At 43.6% G+C, this 19,040-nt stretch overlaps 1 protein-coding gene across 1 annotated transcript in view; it reads left to right on the top strand.

The window, feature by feature from the left end:
* Nucleotides 1-19,040, top strand: part of pkn1a (protein kinase N1a) — a 198,207-nt gene that overhangs the window by 133,137 nt on the left and 46,030 nt on the right. Inside the window, exons 12-15 of the mRNA XM_041177068.1 lie at nucleotides 1,799-1,907; nucleotides 4,270-4,343; nucleotides 5,323-5,398; nucleotides 17,439-17,530. Coding sequence (XP_041033002.1) covers nucleotides 1,799-1,907; nucleotides 4,270-4,343; nucleotides 5,323-5,398; nucleotides 17,439-17,530 — 351 coding nt within the window. The remainder of the gene's footprint in view (nucleotides 1-1,798; nucleotides 1,908-4,269; nucleotides 4,344-5,322; nucleotides 5,399-17,438; nucleotides 17,531-19,040) is intronic.

Genomic DNA, 19,040 nt, shown 5'->3' with positions numbered 1-19,040 from the left:
TCTCTGTCTCCCTCCCCTAAACTGTTCCTTCAAGCCTACCTGTGAAAACAACTTCAGGGTAGATCAGCTCTAAGAACCATCGCAACTATTGAGATATCTCTGCATTTTTGAGACCTTTGCTTCAGCTAAAGTAACAACACTAATGCGAAATGTCGTGCCTACACTGAAATAGAAACTGAACTAAATTCTATTTTTATAATTATTGTTATGCCTTCATTTGTATCCAGTTCTTTTTATGTGTGAGCCGTGTAAGTGAGACAAGTCATGTTTTCTTTAACCTCTGGGGCAAGCATGTAAGAAATAAACTAACTTTCTTTATTTTTAGAATACAAAAGCTTGCTGCTGGGCTATTTCAATTGACTCAATTACTCCAGGTGTAAGAAAGTACACATAGTCACAAAGGACTAGTATACAGGCACAGCAGGTAATAAGGAAAGCTAATAGAAGGTTATCATTTATTGTGAGGGGAATTGATTACAAAAGTAGGGAGGTTATGCTTTCAGTTGTACAGGGCACTGGTGAGATCACAGCTGGAGTATTGTGTTCAGTACTGGTCTCCTTATTTAAGGAAACATGGAAATGTGTTAGAAGCAGTTCAGAGAAGGTTTACCAGACCAAACCTGGAATGGGCAGGTTGTCTTATGAGGATAGGTTGGTCAGGTTAGGCTTGTATCCACTAGAATTTAGAAGAGTAAGAGGCGACCTGATTGAAACCTTTAAGATCCTGAGGAGTCATGACAGAGTGGATGTGGAGAGGATGTTTCCCCATGTGGGAGAAGCTAGAACTAGGGGGGGTCACTGTTTAAGAATAAGGGGTGGTTCATTTAAGATAGTGATAAGGAGACATTTTTTGTGAGGGTTGTGAGACTTGGAACTCTTCCTCAAAAGGCGGTGGAAGCAGAGTCTTTGAATATTTTTAAGGCAAAACTAGATAGATTCTTGATTAACAAGGGGATGAAAGGTTGTCAGGGGTAGGCAGGAATGTGGGGTTCAGGTTACATTCAGATCAGCCATGATCTTATTGAGTAGCAGAGCAGGCTCGAGGGACTGAGTGGCCTATTCCTGCTCCTGATTAGTATGTTCGTATGTAATTTCATATGTACATAAAATATTTTTGGTCATATGCAATAAAAGGTCAGTGATGGAAGTTAATGCTAAAGCTGTATTGAACCTTGGTTGGACGACACTTATACTGCGTGCAGTTTGAGTCACTAAGATTTAAATGGATGATATCAGAAATGAATGGGTATGTATATCAGGAAAGAATTGATGGGCTGCATCTCTTCTCTTGAATAAGGAAGGCTGTGGGCTGACCTATTGGAGTTCTTTAAAATTGTGAAAGGTTTTGATAGAATGGATACAGAGAGAATGTTTCCACTTGTTTGGAAGGGCATAACCAGAAGCCATCGATAGAAGACGGTCACCAAGAAATCCAAAACGGATTCTGGAAGAAACTTTTTCACCCAAGAATGGTGAGAATATGGAACTCGCTACCACACGAGCCAGGCACATGAGGGAGAAGGGAATAGATGATTACATTGATAAATTTAGATAAGGAAGGATGGGAGCAGGCTTGAGTGGAAGGTAAACACCGACATGGACTGGTTGGGCCAGATGGCCTCTTTCTGTGCTGTATACCCTATGTAACCCTATTGGTTTAAGTGGATAGGTCTCTCCCGGGAGTGATTGGAAGAATGGTTGCTTCCTGTGCTCAGAGGTTGTTTGTAGAGTGAACACAAATGGTACTGATGCTGGGCTGAGTGCACCCTACATACTGATGGAGCTTCTCTATTTTCAGAGACCTGTCATTTGATAAGTTGTCACTTGATGTTGATGAGCCTTCAAGCACACCTCGGAAAGCTTCATTGGACTCAAGGAGCAGCTCCAACGGCGATAAACCAACACAGGTAAGAAGTTTTATTTTTGTATAATTGTATCCTAGGAAGAAACAGCATGCAGTTAATAGATACTGCAGTAAATTACAAGCTCTTTACATGCTTCTGTCTCCCAAGTTAATGCCCATCTTTCCCATTGATTCATTGAATCTCTCCATTCAGATTTCTGACAGCGCCTTAGCACCAAAGCATCTGTAACCAAAGTCAGAAATAATGTTTTGTAAGCATGACGGTACTGCGCTGTCCCACTTGGACCTCTCTGCAGTCTGTCATATTTGACCCTTAGATGGGTTTCTGACCACATATTCATGCCATTGCTAAGACTGCCATCTCTGTAACATTGTCCAGCTTCACCCCTGCCTCAACTCATTGGATGATTAACTCCTCATCCATGCATTTGTTCCCTCTTAGACTTGTATGTTCCAATGCTCTACCGAATGTTCTCTCACATTTTACCCTTTGTAAATTTAAGGTAATCTAAAACTCAGCAGAGCATCACTTGCAATGGCTTCCCTTCCTGCTCCCACACCATTACATCTGGTGCCCCCCAAGGATCGATCCTTGGCCCCTTCCTATTTCTCATCGTCCAGCTGTCCCTTGGCAGTATCGTCCCAAACCACAGCCTTGGTTTTTCCATGTACGATGACGACACCCAGTTTGACCTCACCATTCAAGACTCCTTCACTGTTGCTAAATTATCAGACTTCTTATCCGCATCTAGGTGAGCAGAAATTTCCTCCAATTAAACACTGGGAAGACTGACGCCATTATTTTTGGAACCACTGAAGAGAGAGCACATAATGGATACCAGACTCTTACTGTACACACAGGACTTGTCCCGGGTACTTTGAAGACTTCAAATCTGTGAAACTTTTCTCTCCACACTCAGACATTTAAAATCCAAATCTCCTATCCCCTAATTATAGCTTGATTCAGCTCACCTACCCCTATTCCCTTCAACCTTCACTGCACTGCAGACCCCTCCGCATTGGCTTCTCATTGAAAATGTAATTCCGTGGCAGCCTCCCGATTTTATTTTCTTTTTCGAAGGGCTTTTGGTGCAATGAAATAGAAATATATGCTGTAAATGTGGCAGTAATAATATGCCTGTGGTTACAGAGAAATGGCTATGCTTTTAAAATTGCTGTTTTCTTTTGTATCTCGTACATATTCCTCAATGCAGTCTGTCATACTGCAGTGTTACAGACAACTCAAGGTATGGGATACACTGCTCCAGTTTGCATGAGTTGAAAGCTATAGCCCAACGCCAGTTAGTGCAGGGCTACACATAGGTGACTGTGTAACATTGTTTTCTCACCGTTGTACAGCTTTTGTTCATTTGTGTGTTATCTGCCTTGGTAAATTAGTTCTGGCTTGGAGTTGTGGCTGGGGTCATTTGCTACCTTAACTCTAGTTACTTTAGGCTATTGATGTACCAATAAATCCTTTATATGCATCTATTTTCAACCTCTGCCTGTCCTGTGAATTCACTGTTAAATTTTGCTTAGCTATGGTTTGTTATTTTGTGGGAATTCTGGGTTAATGGTGCTTTTTGAATATGCTACCTCTGTTCCTTCCTATATTTGTTGGGGGGGGAGAAGTGGGGTGGTCGGAGGGGCTTTTCCTTCCATCTCTCCTCATAAGATGCCTTTGCAGGCCTTTTGGTTAATCAGCTTCAGTCTGAAGGCCTGTGTGTACTGTACTCTCACAATTATCAGACTCCTGATTCTGCTATCAGGAACACTTGGAGGAGATGCTGCCCTTTTCTTCGCCATCCTCTGCTGTTCTGAATCCCAGTGGAGTGTTGTACTCTGACACCTATTTTATCCAGGATGTCTGAGATCAGCTTGCTGAGTAAGTGCTTGATCAGGTTGACCTTCTGAGCTATTCTCTTGGTCGATGGGGTATCTGATATGGGAGAACTAGACTGCCTCAAAACCAAGTTGCTTAGAAGCCTACACAAGTCTGGTTTCTGTCTTCATGGCTGTAGACTGTCTCCCTGAAAGAGATATACTCCACTTGCTATGCTTAGGGCGTATAGTTGCAGGTTGGCAGTATTTTTGCTTGTAAGTTTTCATTGGGTTGTATGTATAAAGTCTAAATTTTTATTTTTTTTAAAGGGAAGGGGATATTTAACAGTATCTCACCTGTGTGTTTAATTGCAATTGGGTGGTGGATATTAATTGGGGTCTCATCCATGCTCATGTATATAGGAACAGGTCGGTGGTGCACTTTTTGCAATGTGTGTGTCTCTGCAAAAAAGCTGGTAAGTATCATAAAGAGTAGGCTCAGTGTTCCATCTGTCACTGCCTGGCTATTAGAAATTTTGGCATGGCCTATTCCTGCTCCTATTTCTTATGTTTCGCTTTTCCAGACTGATGCCACTCAACCAATTTCTCCAGTAAAGCGAAGCTCATCAGCACCTGACCCAGATGGTGTTCGGCAAAGGTATGTCCACCTCGCAGTGCCTTTGGGTCAGTCCTAGAAAAGGTCATCCTTGTTGTTCCTGGCAAGGCCAGTGTTTGTTGCCGATCCCTCATTACACTAAGAAGTGGTGGTGGGCCTGCTTAAAGTGCTGATAGCAGTTTGAAAAACTGAGTTGCTTGCTAGGCTATTTCAGAAGGCATTGGCATGGGCCTGGGAGTCATATGTTAATATATGCTAATAGGATCTAAGCCAGTTAGTGAAGCCAAAACCAAGACATAGAGCTTTTCTTTGAGAGAATTTACTGACTTGTTCAGTCTCACAGCTCTCCTCCCACACAACCCAGTGTCCCAGCCATCCCCTATTTATAGATACTTGTTGAAAACAAAGTCAACCAAATCAAAGTAAAAATCAATGAAGGGTGATTGCCCCTAATGGGGCACTGTAACTAAAACAAAAACGTGAAAGGAAACTTACAAAGCTAAACCAAAATGTCATTTCTGGGGGTGATGATGCACCCCACCCCCCGCGATGCCCACCGATCGTGGAAAGCCTCGAGCATTCCGGTGGACACTGCGTGATCCCCTATTTATATGTGCTCAAAGACAATTAATACCTATCACCTGTTTCTCTTAACCTTAACTATTTAATTGACATTGACAATGTAATTGACAAGACACTAACAATATATAGACCAGACTTTATAGGGATGGCAGGTTTCTTTCCCCAAAGGAGATTAGTGAACCAGATAGCCTTTTATTGCAGTCCAATAGCTTCAAGGTAACTTCAACCGAACTTAAATTCTTAAACCACTGTGGTGGGATTTGAACCCAGTTTTCTGTCTTATTAATCAGATAACTGAACCCCTTCATTATCAGATCTGTGCATTTGCAGCAATCAGGGTTTTTTGGGCATTAAACACCAATGTCTGTTCAATAAAGACTGAACTTTACAGGGGAGTTAAATCTTTGCACTGACAGATGTTTCCCATTCCTCCATATAGCGCACAACTGAAATCCTCTCTGAACCTGGATGATTTCAAATTGATCGCAGTCTTGGGCAGGGGGCACTTCGGAAAGGTAAGAATCCAAATGTGTTGGGAGTTTCATGTTGGTCATTCAGACATTCCACTTTATAATCTAAATTCCTCTTCACACACACACTACTTAAATAGCACCTTTAAAACAGAAAAACATTGAAAGGCATTGTGCGGAGAGAAAAGGAGTGGGTGTGGAGCTTCTTCAGGAGGGCATGGAAGGGTGAGTGTACGCTTGGCCTGGGTGAGGCAGGGCTGGTGGGCAGCAAGTGAAAGGTCCAGGGAAAACTGCCAAATCGGGACTAACGCTTGAGCAGCGTGAGGAGGTGATGCACGAGAGGCCAGAGACACAGGATTGGAGGATGTAAGATGGAGGACAATCCTGGATAATGTTGTAGAGATGGGGTGAATTGGGGTGGTTGACTGTGGTTGTGGCAAAAACGCGGAAAGGGCTTCAGTGAAGGTAAGGCAGTCTGCAGGTAGACAGTGTTGTGGAGGTAGATAGGAAGCTGAGGCTGGGTGTCTCAGACGTCTGAGGTTGTGTTTGACTTCAGCTTAGAAGAGGGGTTGCCACTCAAGATGCCATTAAGGTGGCAGGATAGGTTGAGATCCCAGGGAGACAGGGATGAGAAACTTCAGTTATGAAGATAGATTGGAGAAGCTGGGACTGTTTTCCTTAGAGAAGAGAATGTTGAGAGGAGATTTGATAGAGGGGCTCAAAATCATAAGGGGCCTGGACAGAGTAGATAGGGAGAAACTGTTCCCATTGGTGGAAGGATCAAGAACCAGAGGACACAGATTTAAAGTAATTGGTAAAAACGATATGAGAAAAACCTTTTTTGCACAACGAGTGGTTAGGGTCTGGAATCCACGGCCTGAGAGTGTGGTGAAGGCAGGTTCAATCAAAGCATTCAAGAGGAAAATAGATAATTATTTGGGGGGAAAAAACAATGCAGGGTTACAGGGAAAAGGCAGGAGAATGGCACAAGGTGAAATGCTGATTCAGAGAGCCAGTGCAGACATGATGGGCTGAATGGCCTCCTTCTACACTGCAACAATTCTGTGATTCTGAAAGCAACCGCTTTGTTTTTCCTCTCTTCATGTAGGAATTATGGCTCTTCTGCAAGTTAATGTCAGATCAGTCAGGCAGCAGGGAGAGGGTTGTGTGGCTGAGGGAAGTGTTGGAGAGGTAGAGCTAGGTGTCATCAGCATCCATGTAAAAGCTGACCATGTATCTACAGGTGATGTCACCGGAGATGAAGAAGAGGAGGGGGATTAGGTGATCAGTGACACTGCTATATACAGGAAGAGAAGCCAATAATGGGGATGTACAGGCAGCAGAATTGGCTCCAAGCAGAAGCACTGGATGAGGATGATGTAATGTACCATGATGTTGAGTATTGCTGAAAAAAGACATGTCGAAGCTTTTCATCAGGACACTCGCAAGAATACCAATATGAGGGGAAAACAACCATTTATACTGTATGCGAAAAGAGTGCTGATTGATAGAGGCATTGCCAAGGAGAATGCACCAGTGATGTTGACCGACAGTTAACTGCCAACCATTGTTTGAAATTTAAACCAGGCAGCTTGACCCTGATTGGTCAAGGCATTGCCCTGAGGAATGAGTCAGCGAATGGCTGTCACTTATTTTGTTTAGCGGGAACAGGCACAATGTGTGTACATGTTCTTTCTGTCTGCACAGCTCAGGGCCCTGTGTAATAATATATGTAGCTTCCAGTACACACAAATGTGCCACACTGCGGGTCCGACTGACAATCTTAAATTGTTTGTCAATAGGGCCTTGTAAATAGGGCCTGAGCCATTTGCTCACCATGCAAGCTTGATGCTGAAATAGGGCACATCAGAGACATCCTGCGAGATAATGGTTACCCTGATCAGATAGTTTCGCGCTGTATATCATGCAAACTTGTGAGCGGGCCTAAAGCCATCACTGTTGGCCCTGAAAAGTGCCTAGTCTACCTCAGATTACCCTGAAAGTTAAGAACAGTATCAAATTGAAAGAAAAAACATATAATGTGGCAAATGTTAGTGGTAAGCCAGAGGATTGGGAAAGTTTTAAAAACCAACAAAAGATGACCAAAAAATAATAATGAGGGAGAAAATAAACTTTGAGGGTAAACTAGCAAGTAATATAAAAACGGACAGTAAGAGCTTCTTTAAATATATAAAAAGGAAAAGAGAGACCAAAGTGAACATAGGTTCCTTAGAGAATGAGGTTGGGGAAATAATAACCAGGAAATGGCAGAGGAGTTGGATAAATACTTTGCTTCAATCTTCATGGTAGAAGATACTCTAGCATTCCAAAAATACAAAATAAATCAAGAGACAAATGGGGCTGAGGAAATAAATACAATAATCATCACGAGAGAAAAAGCACTAGGGAAACTAAGGCTGATAAGTCCCCTGGACCTGATTGGTTGCATCCTAGGATATTAAAGGAAGTAGCTACAGAGATAGTGGATACACTGGTAGTAATCTTCCAGGTATCCTAAGATACTGGAGTTCTGTTGAAGGGTCATGAGGACTCGAAACGTCAACTCTTTTCTTCTCCGCCGATGCTGCCAGACCTGCTGAGTTTTTTCAGGTAATTCTATTTTTGTGTTAGAGATGAGGAGGAATTGCTTCTCTCAGAGGGTAGTGAATTTATGGATTTCTTTACCACAGAGGGCTGTAGAGGCTGGGTTGTTAAGTATATTCAATGCTGAGATAGACAGATTTTTAATCAGTAAGGGAATCAAGGATTATGGGAAAAAGGCAGGAAAGTGGAGTTAAGGATATTCAGATCAGCCGTGATCTCATTGAGTGGTGGAGCAGACTTGATGGGCCGAGTGGCCTGCTTCTGCTCCTAAGTCATATGGTCTTATGGAAGGGTGAGATATCTCAAAAATTTGAGCAACAGGTGAAGCTAGCTGTTTCACGCTGCTACTGTGCAGTAGCAACACAAATGGTATTGGCCACTAACAGGATGCTGCATCAAGCCAAAAAGAAGTTCTCCCTATCACACAAATAAGTAATGTGGTATATGCATTATGTAGGCCGTAAGTCCCAAAGACTGAAGGATCGTATCCGTCAGAAAGTCCCAGCCGCTGTTCACAACGGGCAAGGTACAGATCGTACTCAACCAGCCCGTTCTTGCAAATCTCAAAACATCATGTCCAACATTATATGTGATTCTGTGATTGGACAACATTTGCTAAATAATCCTCAGTGTGCTAAGAATAATGTTAACAACCAATTTAACATTGTCAGTCGGGCCCGCAGTGTGGCATATTTGCTTGTACTGGAAGCTACATATATTAATACACAGGGCCCTGTTCTTTGCGGACAGAAAGAACACATATACACATTTCAACTGAACAAAGTAAGTGACAGCCATTCGCTGATTCATTCCTCAGGGCAATGCCATGACCAATTAGGGTCAAGGTGCCTGGTTTAATTTTCAAACAATGGTTGGCAGTTAACTGGTGCGTTCTCCAAGGCAATGCTCCTGCCAATCAGAGTCCACTCGCCAACCAATCAGTTCTCTCTTCACCTACAGTATAAATTGTGTTTTCCACTTATATTGGTATTCTTGCGAGTGTCCTGATGAGTGCAAGATGAAAAGCTTTGACATGTCTCTTTTTTTCAGCAATACTCTAGTTCTGTACTACCAAATGACTATTTGTATACCGTGATATTCTATACCATGATGTTGTATACCGTGTTGGGTTATACCATTGAGGTTGTGAAGTACAAACAGCATCAGTCACAGCCATGGAGGAAATTATTTGTGACTTTGCCCAGGCTTTTCTTCATACTAGGCACAGGGAAGGAATTTGAGAGAGTTATTCTGGATGAAGTGAGCCCCTACTCAGGCGATCAGAACATGTTCAAAGAAATGGGATAAAGGAGGGATGTTAACGATTGCGCAGTGGTTGGAAATGGACGGACTGGCTGCAGGTGAGGTGTTCGGGAAGCAGGGTAGAGAATGGTGGTTTTGAAAAGAAGATGGAGAGCGCATGAAGAAAGGCAGTGTTGATAGATATTAGGGCTTATTATGTTCAGACAATTAGTGAGAGATTGAGGGGGCAAGATGGAATCATGTGAAAAAGCTGAATTTGGCGAAGGTGTGAAATGGTGCCAAACAGTGAGCTAGATTAGGATGAGCCAGGATTTGGGAGATGCTTAATACAGAAGTAGTGGGAGGCAGAGATGAAGCAGTCATAGATTAATTTTGCACTTCAGCATTATAAGACTAGGGGCACTTTTATCCCAGTAGGTGGAAGTAGGCAAGGGGATGTGGGTGGTAGGGGACATGGAGGAAGTGGCTGGAGATGGCCAGACCCATGACTGAAACCTCAAAGAGCTGAGATTACATGAAATTGAGGTCGAGGAACTTCCTGTGGATGGAACAGTTCAAGTGAAGATAGAGATTAAGGAAGGACAAAGGAGGATGAAGAGCAGGGAGATTTATAGTAGAATCATTCTAGATGATTAATAGTGCACAGACTGAAAGTATGGATGCCATAAGGGGTTCCATAAACTTGGGAGGTAGACAACAAGGGCTTCAAATTAAGTCATCGGCAATCAGGAGAAATGCTTCACTGGTTGGAGTCGCACCTAGCACAAAGGAAGATGATTGTGGTTGTTGGAGGCTAAAAATATCAGCCTCACGTCATCACTGCAGGAGCTTGGGGTAATGCCCCACCCCCAGCCATCTTCAGTTGCTTCATCGATGACCTTCCTTCCATCACAAGGTAAGAAGTGGGGATGTTTGCTGATGATTGCACAGTGTTCTCATGTTCATGCCATGACTAAGACCACCTGTTTCTACCCTCTTAACATTGCCCGACTTTGCCTCTGTTCATCTGTTGCTGAAATCCTCATTCATGCCATTGATATCCCTAGAGTCAACTATTACAACGTACTCCAGGCTGGTGTCCCACATTCTACTCTCTGTAAACTTGAGGTCCAAAGCTCTGCTGCTCATGTCTTAACTCGCAGCAAGTACCATTCTCCTATTACCCCTTTGTTCACTGAACTACACTGGCTCCTGGTCAAGGAACACCTTGATCTTAAAATTTTTATCCTTGTTTTCAAATTCCCCTGTGACTTCACCCCTCTCTGTCTCTGTAAACTCCTCCAAACCAACAACCCCCCAAGATCTCCGCACTCATCTAATTTTGTCTTCATGAGCAGTCCCAATTTTAATTGCTCCATGATTGGTTGCCGTGCCTTAAGTTTCCTAGGCCCCCAAGTTCTGTAATGCCCTCCCTTCACATGTCTGCTTTTCTATCTCGTTTTCTTCCTTTAAGATCCTCCTTAAGTACTACCCCTTTGATCGCGCTACTGGTCACCTGACTTAATATCATGTATCTGGGTGTCACATTTTCTCTTGCAATGCTCCTGTGAAGTGCCTTGGGGCACATCACGTGTTAAAGGTGCTATGTAAATAGGAGCAGTTATAATTGTTGTTCAGCACCATTCACAAGTTCTCAGACACTGAAGCAGTCCATGACCCACTCCCCCATATGCAGCAAGACCTGCTTGACATTCAGATTTGGGTTGATAAGTGGCAAGTGGCATTCGTGCCACACAAGTGCCAGGTAATGGCCATCTTTTTTTAATTCATTTATGGAATGTGGGCATTGCTGGTTAGGCCATCCCTATTATTTATTGCCCATCCCTAGTTGCCTTTGCGAAGGTGGTGGTGAGCTGCCTTCTTGAACTGCTGCAGTCCATGTGGTGTAGGTACACCTACAGTGCTATTAGGGAAGGAGTTCCAGGATTTTGACCCAGCGACATTGAAAGAACAGCGATATATTTCCAAGTCAGGATAGTGAGTGGCTTGGAGGGGAACTTCCAGGTGGTGGTGTTCCCTTCTATCTGCTGCCCTTGTCCTTCTAGATGGTAGAGGTTGTGGGTTTGGAAGGTGCTGTCTAAGGAACCTTGGTGAGTTCTTGCAGTGTATCTTGTAGATGGTACACACTGCTGCTACTGTGTGTCAGTGGAGGAGGGAGTGAATGTTTGTGGATGTGGTGCCAATCAATCAGGCTGCTTTGTCCTGGATGGTGTTGAACTTCTTGAGTGTTGTGGGAGCTACACTCATCCAGGCAAGTGGAGAGTATTCCATCACACTCCTTACTTGTGGATGGTGGACAGGCTTATTTGTTGCACGATTCCTAGCCTGACCTGCTCTTGTAGCCACAGTATTTATATGGCTAGTCCAGTTCAGTTTCTGGTCAATGGTAACCCCCAGGATATGAGGGACTAGTGATGGCAATGCCATTAAATGTCAAAGGGCAATGGTTAGATTCTCTCTTGTTGGAGATGGTCATTGCCTGACACTTGTGTGGTGTGAATGTTACTTGCAACTTGTCAGCCCAAGCCTGAATATTTTCCAGGTCTTGCTGCATTTGGACATGGACTGCTTCAGTATCTGGGCAGTTGCGAATGGTGCTGAACATTGTGCAATCATCAGCAAACATCCCCACTTCTGAACTTGTGATGGAAGGAAGGTCATTGATGAAGCAGCTGAAGATGTTTGGGCCTAGGTTACTACCCTGAGGAAGTCCTGCAGTGGTGTCCTGGAACTGAGATGATTGACCTCCAACAACCACAACCATGTCCTTTAGGGAAGGAAATCAGCCGCCCTTACCTGGTCTGCCTGACATATGACTCCAGACCCACAGCAGTGTGGTTGACTCTTAAATACCCTCTGAACAAGGGCAACTAGGGATAAGTAATAAATGCTGATAAATGCTGACCTAGCCAGCAGCACCCACATCTCATGAACGAATTTTTAAAAAAATCTTTCTTTGTGCTGGGAAGTTTTCCCCTTGATTCCATTATCTCCAGTTTTACTAGGACTCCTTGATATCACATTCAATCAAATGCTGCCTTGATGTTGAGGGCAGTCACTCTCACCTCACCTCGGGAGTTCAGCTCTTTTGTCCATGTTTGAACCAAGGCTGTAATGAGGTCAGGAACTGAGTCGCCCTAGTGGAACCCAAACTGAGCGTCATTGAGCAGGTTATTACTAAGGAAGTGCCTCTTGATAGCACTGTTGATGACCCCTTCCATTACTTTACTGATGATGGAGAGTAGACTGATGGGGCGGTAATTGACTGGGTTAGATTCATGCTGCTTTTTGTGTATAGGACATACCTGAGCAATTTTCTACATTGCTGGTTAGATGCCAGTGTTGTACCTGTACTGGAACAGCTTGGTTAGGGGCGCAGCAAGTTCTGGAGCACAAGTCTTCAGTACTATTGCTGGAATTTTGTCAAGGCCCATAGCCTTTGCAGTATCCAGTGCCTTCAGCCATTTCTTGATATCACATGGAATGAATAGAATTGGCTGAAGACTAGCATCTGTGATGCTGGGGACCTCTGGAGGAGTCTGAGATGGATCATCCACCTGATACTTCTAGCTGAAGATTGTTGCAAGTGCTTCAGCCTTACCTTTTGCACTGATGTGCTGGGCTCCCCCATCATTGAAGATGGGGATATTTATGGAGCCTCCTACTCTTCCAGTTAATTGTTTAATTGTCCACCAGCATTCACAGCTGAATGCGGCAGGACTTCAGAGCTTATATCTTATCCGTTGGTTGTGGAATCACTTAGCTCTGTTTATCTCTTGCTGCTTATGCTGTTTGGCACGCAAGTAGTCCTGTGTTGTAGCTTCACCAGGTTGACACCTCATTTTCAGGTATGCCTGGTACTACTCCTGGCATGTCCTCCTGCACTCCTCATTGAACCAGGATTGATCCCTGGCCTGATGGTAATGGTAGAGTGGGGGATATGCCAGACCATGAGGTTACAAGTTGAGGTTGAGTACAATTCTGCTGCTGATGGTCCACAGTGCCAGGATGCCCTGTCTTAAGTTGCTAGATCTATTCGAAATCTGTCCCAATTAGCAAGGTAGCAGTGCCACACAACACGATGGCAGGTATCTTTAATGTGAAGATGGGACTTTGTCCAGTCAGAGAGAATCCAGCCATCGACCCCCTGATGCTCAACAGCATTGCCATTGCTGCCATCAACATCCTGGAGGTTACCGTTGACCAGAAACTGAACTGGACCACCCATATAAATAATGTGGCTACAAGAGCAGGTCAGAGGCTGGGAATCCTGCAATGAGTAACTCATCTCCTGAGTCCCCAAAGCCCATCCACCATCTACAAGGCACAAGTCAGGAGTGTGTGGTAATTTCCCCACTTGCCTGGATGAGTGCAGCGCCCACACTGAAAAAACTCAACCCCATCAAGGCCAAAGCCTCCTGCTTGATCAGCAACCCTTCCATCACTGTAAACATTGACTCCCTCAATCACTGACATACCATGGCAGCACCATGTACTATCCACACAATGAACTACAGCAACACACCATGGATCCTTCAAACTCCACCACCTAGAAGAATAAGGACAGCAGGTGCATGGGAATACAATGTACGAGTTCCCCTCCAAATCACACCATCCTGACTTGGAAAATATATCGGCCATTCCTTTCCTGTCGCTGCATCATAATCCTGGAGCTCCCTCCCTAGCAGCACTGTGGATGTACCTACACCACATGGACTGCAGTGGTTCAAGAAAGTGGCTCACCACCACCTTCTCAAGCACAACTGGGGATAAGCAACAAATGCTGGTTTAGCCAGTGACCCCCACATCCTGTGAATGAATTAAAAAACAAAATTATCATTTGGAGATGGTGGCTTCTTTTCTAATGCAATCCCTCTTCTAAATCCCTTCTCCCCTGTCTTCTTGCTTTCAACAATAAGTGTGGGGAGGTCATGGACTTATTTCTCACGGAGATCAGCCATCTCTGCTGTGTCCCCCCTTTTCACTAGCTCACCCGGTCAAACTTCCTCGAAAGCCCCTCTCAGCCTCCCACTTGGATTCGCATCTTTCTCTAACTTCTCTTCTATCTTCCCTCAATCCCTGCCTGAGTTCATCTTGTCCATGTGACCCATCTCCTGCTCCCTTGACTGTTCACACTAAACTGCTGATCACCCAACTTCTCCTCCAGGTCCCCATGATGCTGACGTTATTAATAGTTCCCTCTCTCTTTAAAACTGCTGTCATTACCCCTCTCCTCAAAAAAAGCAACCCTTGACCCTACTATTCTTGCAAACTACTGTCCCATCTCCAACTTCCTTTTCCGCGACCAAGTCCTGGAGTGTGCTGTCACCTCCCAAATCCATGCCCATCTTTCCCAGAACCCCATGTTTGAATCCTCCTAGTCTGATTTCTGCCCCTATCACAGGATTGAACCATCTCTGATCAAAGTCACAACTGACACGCCATGTGACTCTGTCAAAGGTAAACTCTCCCTGCTCGTCCTCCTTGACCTGTCTGTAGATTTTGGCACAATTGATCACACCACATCCTCCAGTACATCCCCACTGTCGTCCAGCTGGGTGTGACTGCTCAGGCCTAGTTCCATATCTGATCGTTGCCAGACATCACTTTGAGTAGCTGCTCTTCCCACTTCCTCACCATTAGCCCTGGTGCCCCCCCACCCACCCCCCCCCCCCAGGTGTCTATCCTCTGCCCTCTTCTGTTCCTCATCGACATGCTGCTCCTTGATGATGACATCTGTAAGCGCCTATTACTTTTCACGTGTGCTGACAACACCCAGCTTTACCTCAGCAACACTTCCCTCAACTCCTCCACATTTGCAAAACTTATGAGCAGAGAATTAAGCATTGTGTGAGCATGTGCGAGAAGAAAATCTGTTCAGAGATCAGCAGTCCCTGGATTAGTGAGACAGCTTGTGAAGTCAGGAGTCTATGAAAAAACGATGTCTAAGGTTTGCGAGGGAGCTTGGAGAGTTACAGGATTTATGAGAAAGATCAGAGAATTTTGGACCCATGGCAGAGATTTTAGGATTCCAAGGTCTGTGAGGAAGGTCGGAGGTTCTAGGCTAATAGATTCCATATTCTGTGTAAGTTTGAGTCTGCACACACTCCACAGCTTTTTATAATCTTTGTGTTCAGCGAGCTTCAATGTTGGGCTTCTCCTCCAGCAAAATTCTGGCACTGAAAGTACACAGGAGTCTATTACGTTTAAAAAAAAATTGAGACCTCAGTCAACAGAAACACTATGGAAATGAAAAGTGCTGGAAATATTTTAAACAATAAGTTTATTTTGCTTACCTTGTTAAGATATGATTACTGGTGGCCTCCTCAGGAGTCTTGTTGGAAATAATGTTTGAACCCAAGAAGGTTAATCAGCTAGATCAGTACAAATCACATTGGGAATGGCACAACATGTTGCTGGGCTATTCTATTGTACAATTCTAACTATTATACTGGTATTCAGCTAGCTTCTGTCATGATCAATGGCTCAGCTCAGCCAATTACTTTTGAAGGAAAATACAATTTTTAAAAATTCAGTGCAAATAAAGAGGAAAATCGGAAGGGTACGAACATTTATGGTGATTTGATTAACTCACCTCAGAGAAGTGCCATTCGTAAGGAACTCATCCACAAGGAGGACTTTGCCATTTGATTCAAAAAAAAACCTTGAGTTTTTTTTTGCAATGCAGACACGTCCATTTTTGAATGGCTGGGCCCTGGTTAACTGGTAAACCCACTCACATTGGAGGCAGCTAGTCACACCAATCCATTTAGACGCACACCCTCCCTCAGAAAGGCCTTTGCGTCTGACGGGCGAACAGGTTGACCAATGTATTTTTAAAAGTTTTCCAAAAAAAGTTAAGAAAGGTCGAGAATTGAGTATGTGTTAAGGTGTCGCCCTTGACTCAGACTCCCACCAAACCCCCCCACACCCCCTCTTTGAATTAAACTGTTGTGGGTTCAAGCCCCTGCTTTAGAGACGTTAGCCTGGTGTCAGTCTAGGCTGACATTCCGTTGTAATACTGAGAGAGTGCTGCACTGGGCAAAGTGCATTTTTCAGATGAGATATTAAACTGAGGCACCTTCCCCTTCTAAACTTGAGCCTCTGTCCCTGGTTCTAGACTTTGTAGAAACCTGAAACACCTTGTCAGGGTTTAATTTCTCAATTACATTAAGACGTGCAGTAATCTCTCCCGAGAGGCAAGCAAAATCAGGCTCTTCGCCTTCTCCCCATAGCTCCATGCCTTAATTGCGTTTGGTTTCTCTTTGCTGCACTTCTCCAATGCCTGTACTTTCTTCCTGTAGCTCAGTAACCAGGATTGTATCCAGTACTCCAAAAGTCCCTGTGCCAGTGCCATTTCCAAGCAGGATTGGAAGATTTTGGCCAGACCCTTAGCAATTTATTGCCCTTCCTTCCCTCACCAACCTAGAATGCACCTGGACCATGTTTTCTACTTTAAGCACTGCCAACCTTTCAAGTACCTTATCTTTATCTATTTTTACCCTTTCTGATTTCTCCACTAACTCCTTTCAGTGCAATATTGTTGGCGCCCCACATTCTACCCTCCATAAAACGTGAGGGCATCTCAAAACCTGCTGCCCGTGTCCTAACTCACACCAAGTCGCCTTGTTGCTGTTGCACTAGCTCATCTGACATAGATTTGTGAGCAGTTGTTGTTGGACCAGCTGAGGAGTCAAGTCACTTACATGTTCTGATGATGCTTGAATATATTTTTGATTGCAGTCATTTTTGATTTTAACTATAGTTCCAATTAACTGAGGTTCCCCCCCCCCTTGCTAATTTCTGAAAGTATTTAACAGCCTCTGTTTTTCTGAATCAGAGCCTGTATCTGGGGCCTTTGAAGAGAGATTGCTTTGTAGCTGGTGGCAAAATGTTCAAGAACATCACATGTATCATAACTCACAGCTGCCAAGCTAAACTATTATTTTTACAGCATAAATTGCCAGCAACATGATTGCAAAACATATATTGTTTTGCTGCTACTTGTCCTCTGACTATTTAGTACCAAGATCCTTAGCAAACCATCAAAAAGAGCAATGCGAGCAGTAATTTACACTTAGTACACTCATCGGCACTTGAAGGAGTTAAGCCATTCAAAGTTTTCAGTGTGAGACAAAGGGAAGAAAGAACTGAATAAGATGTCACGGCAGCCAACACTCTTTCCTTTTCGACACCTTTGGATTTTTCCTCGCTACAGGTGTTGCTGTCGGAGTACAAAAAATCAGGACAACTGTTTGCCATTAAAGCTTTGAAGAAAGGAGACATTGTGGCAAGGGATGAGGTTGACAGGTGAGATTTGCTTTCTCTTTAAACACAAATACACTGTATTTTGCTTGGAATTTGCAGCACACAGTAATAGGCCATTCAACCCAACTGGCCCATGTTAATGTTTAAGCTCCACACAAGCCTCTTCCCACCCCTTTTCATCTCACCCTATCAGCATATCCTTCTATCCCTTACTCCCTCATATATCTCCCTCCCCCTCAAATGTATCTAAGCTATTTACCTCTCTGTGTGATAGCGAGCTCCACCTTCTCACCAGTCTCAGGGTAAGGAAGTTTCCCCTGAGTTCCCTATTGGATTTTTTTAGTGTTGTCTTCTATTGATGGCCTTCTCTTACCCACAAGTGGAAATATTCTGCACCTAGTCTGTCAAAACCTTTCATAATTTTATAGATCTCTATTAGGTCATCTCTCAGCTTTCTCTGAAACCCAGCCTGTTCATCCTTTCCTGATAATCATTACCTCAATTTTATGGTATTATCCTAGTAACAATTTTTTTTTGCACCCTCTCCAGTGTCTCTATATCCTGTTATGACTGCAGCCGATGTTATTCGCTGAGCAAGCTAAATCCCAGAGGGAAACTTGTCTTGCTGATCTATTTTGAAAACAAGGGGAAAACTACTAAACTCAGAAGCTTAGAATCCCAGTAACACTTGTAGGATTTTATAATTAGAAGATTTATTAGCAAGAAGAAAAAACTTAAGCGCACAAGATTAAAATAACACAGTTCAGCAGTCTTATAAAGCATTCCCCCAAAAAACCCACTCAGTCAAAACACAAGTAAACTATTTGTCAACAGTTCCCTTATAGATTTCTAACCATAAAAATCCAGTAATATTACCCAAGGCAAAAACTGCTGCTACTTTAATAAAATGTACCACATGACTTCTCACTGTCTTCCACTCTGCTATGGAAATCCGAAGGAAGTTCAGGAACAGACTGTGTTCTGAAAACAAAGGCTTCTCTGGCTTGAAGCTGGATGGCTGCTTCAAATTCACAAGTTTTCTCAGCACAGGACATCTGTCTCAGGACATCTCCCCCACACAGCCAACACAACTCAACTTAACACCTCCCTTAAATATCCTTTTCCCCTTTGATCTTAGACTCCATTGTTCCCAACACCTCTTTGAACTCAATTTTCCCAAAATATAAAAATCTTTCATGTCTCCCTATTGCCTCCACTTTTGGGTAAAAATAAAATAATGACCTTTCCTTGTTTTCCTTGAAACCTGAAACCTTTGTAAGGTGTAAAATTCTCTTGTCACTCCTAAACTCCCTTTTGAAACTTAACAGCTGAAAAGTCAAGTTCCTACTTATAATGCAAATTTAAAACCCAACCTATTTACTCGTACGTTCAACTTCACCATAGCCTCTCCATACAAATGCGTGAATTTAGCATTTTTACCTTTCATCTCATTGCTCCCACTAACGGGAACGTTTATTAACCTTCCTGCAGTTTAATTACACACACACACACGCAAACACACACACTCACAGCTTTCTTTACAAAATACCAT

Source organism: Carcharodon carcharias, chromosome 30 (assembly GCF_017639515.1).
Source record: "Carcharodon carcharias isolate sCarCar2 chromosome 30, sCarCar2.pri, whole genome shotgun sequence".
In the NCBI taxonomy this organism is placed as follows: Eukaryota; Metazoa; Chordata; class Chondrichthyes; order Lamniformes; family Lamnidae; genus Carcharodon; species Carcharodon carcharias.
This window is presented reverse-complemented; position numbering and strand designations above follow the sequence as displayed.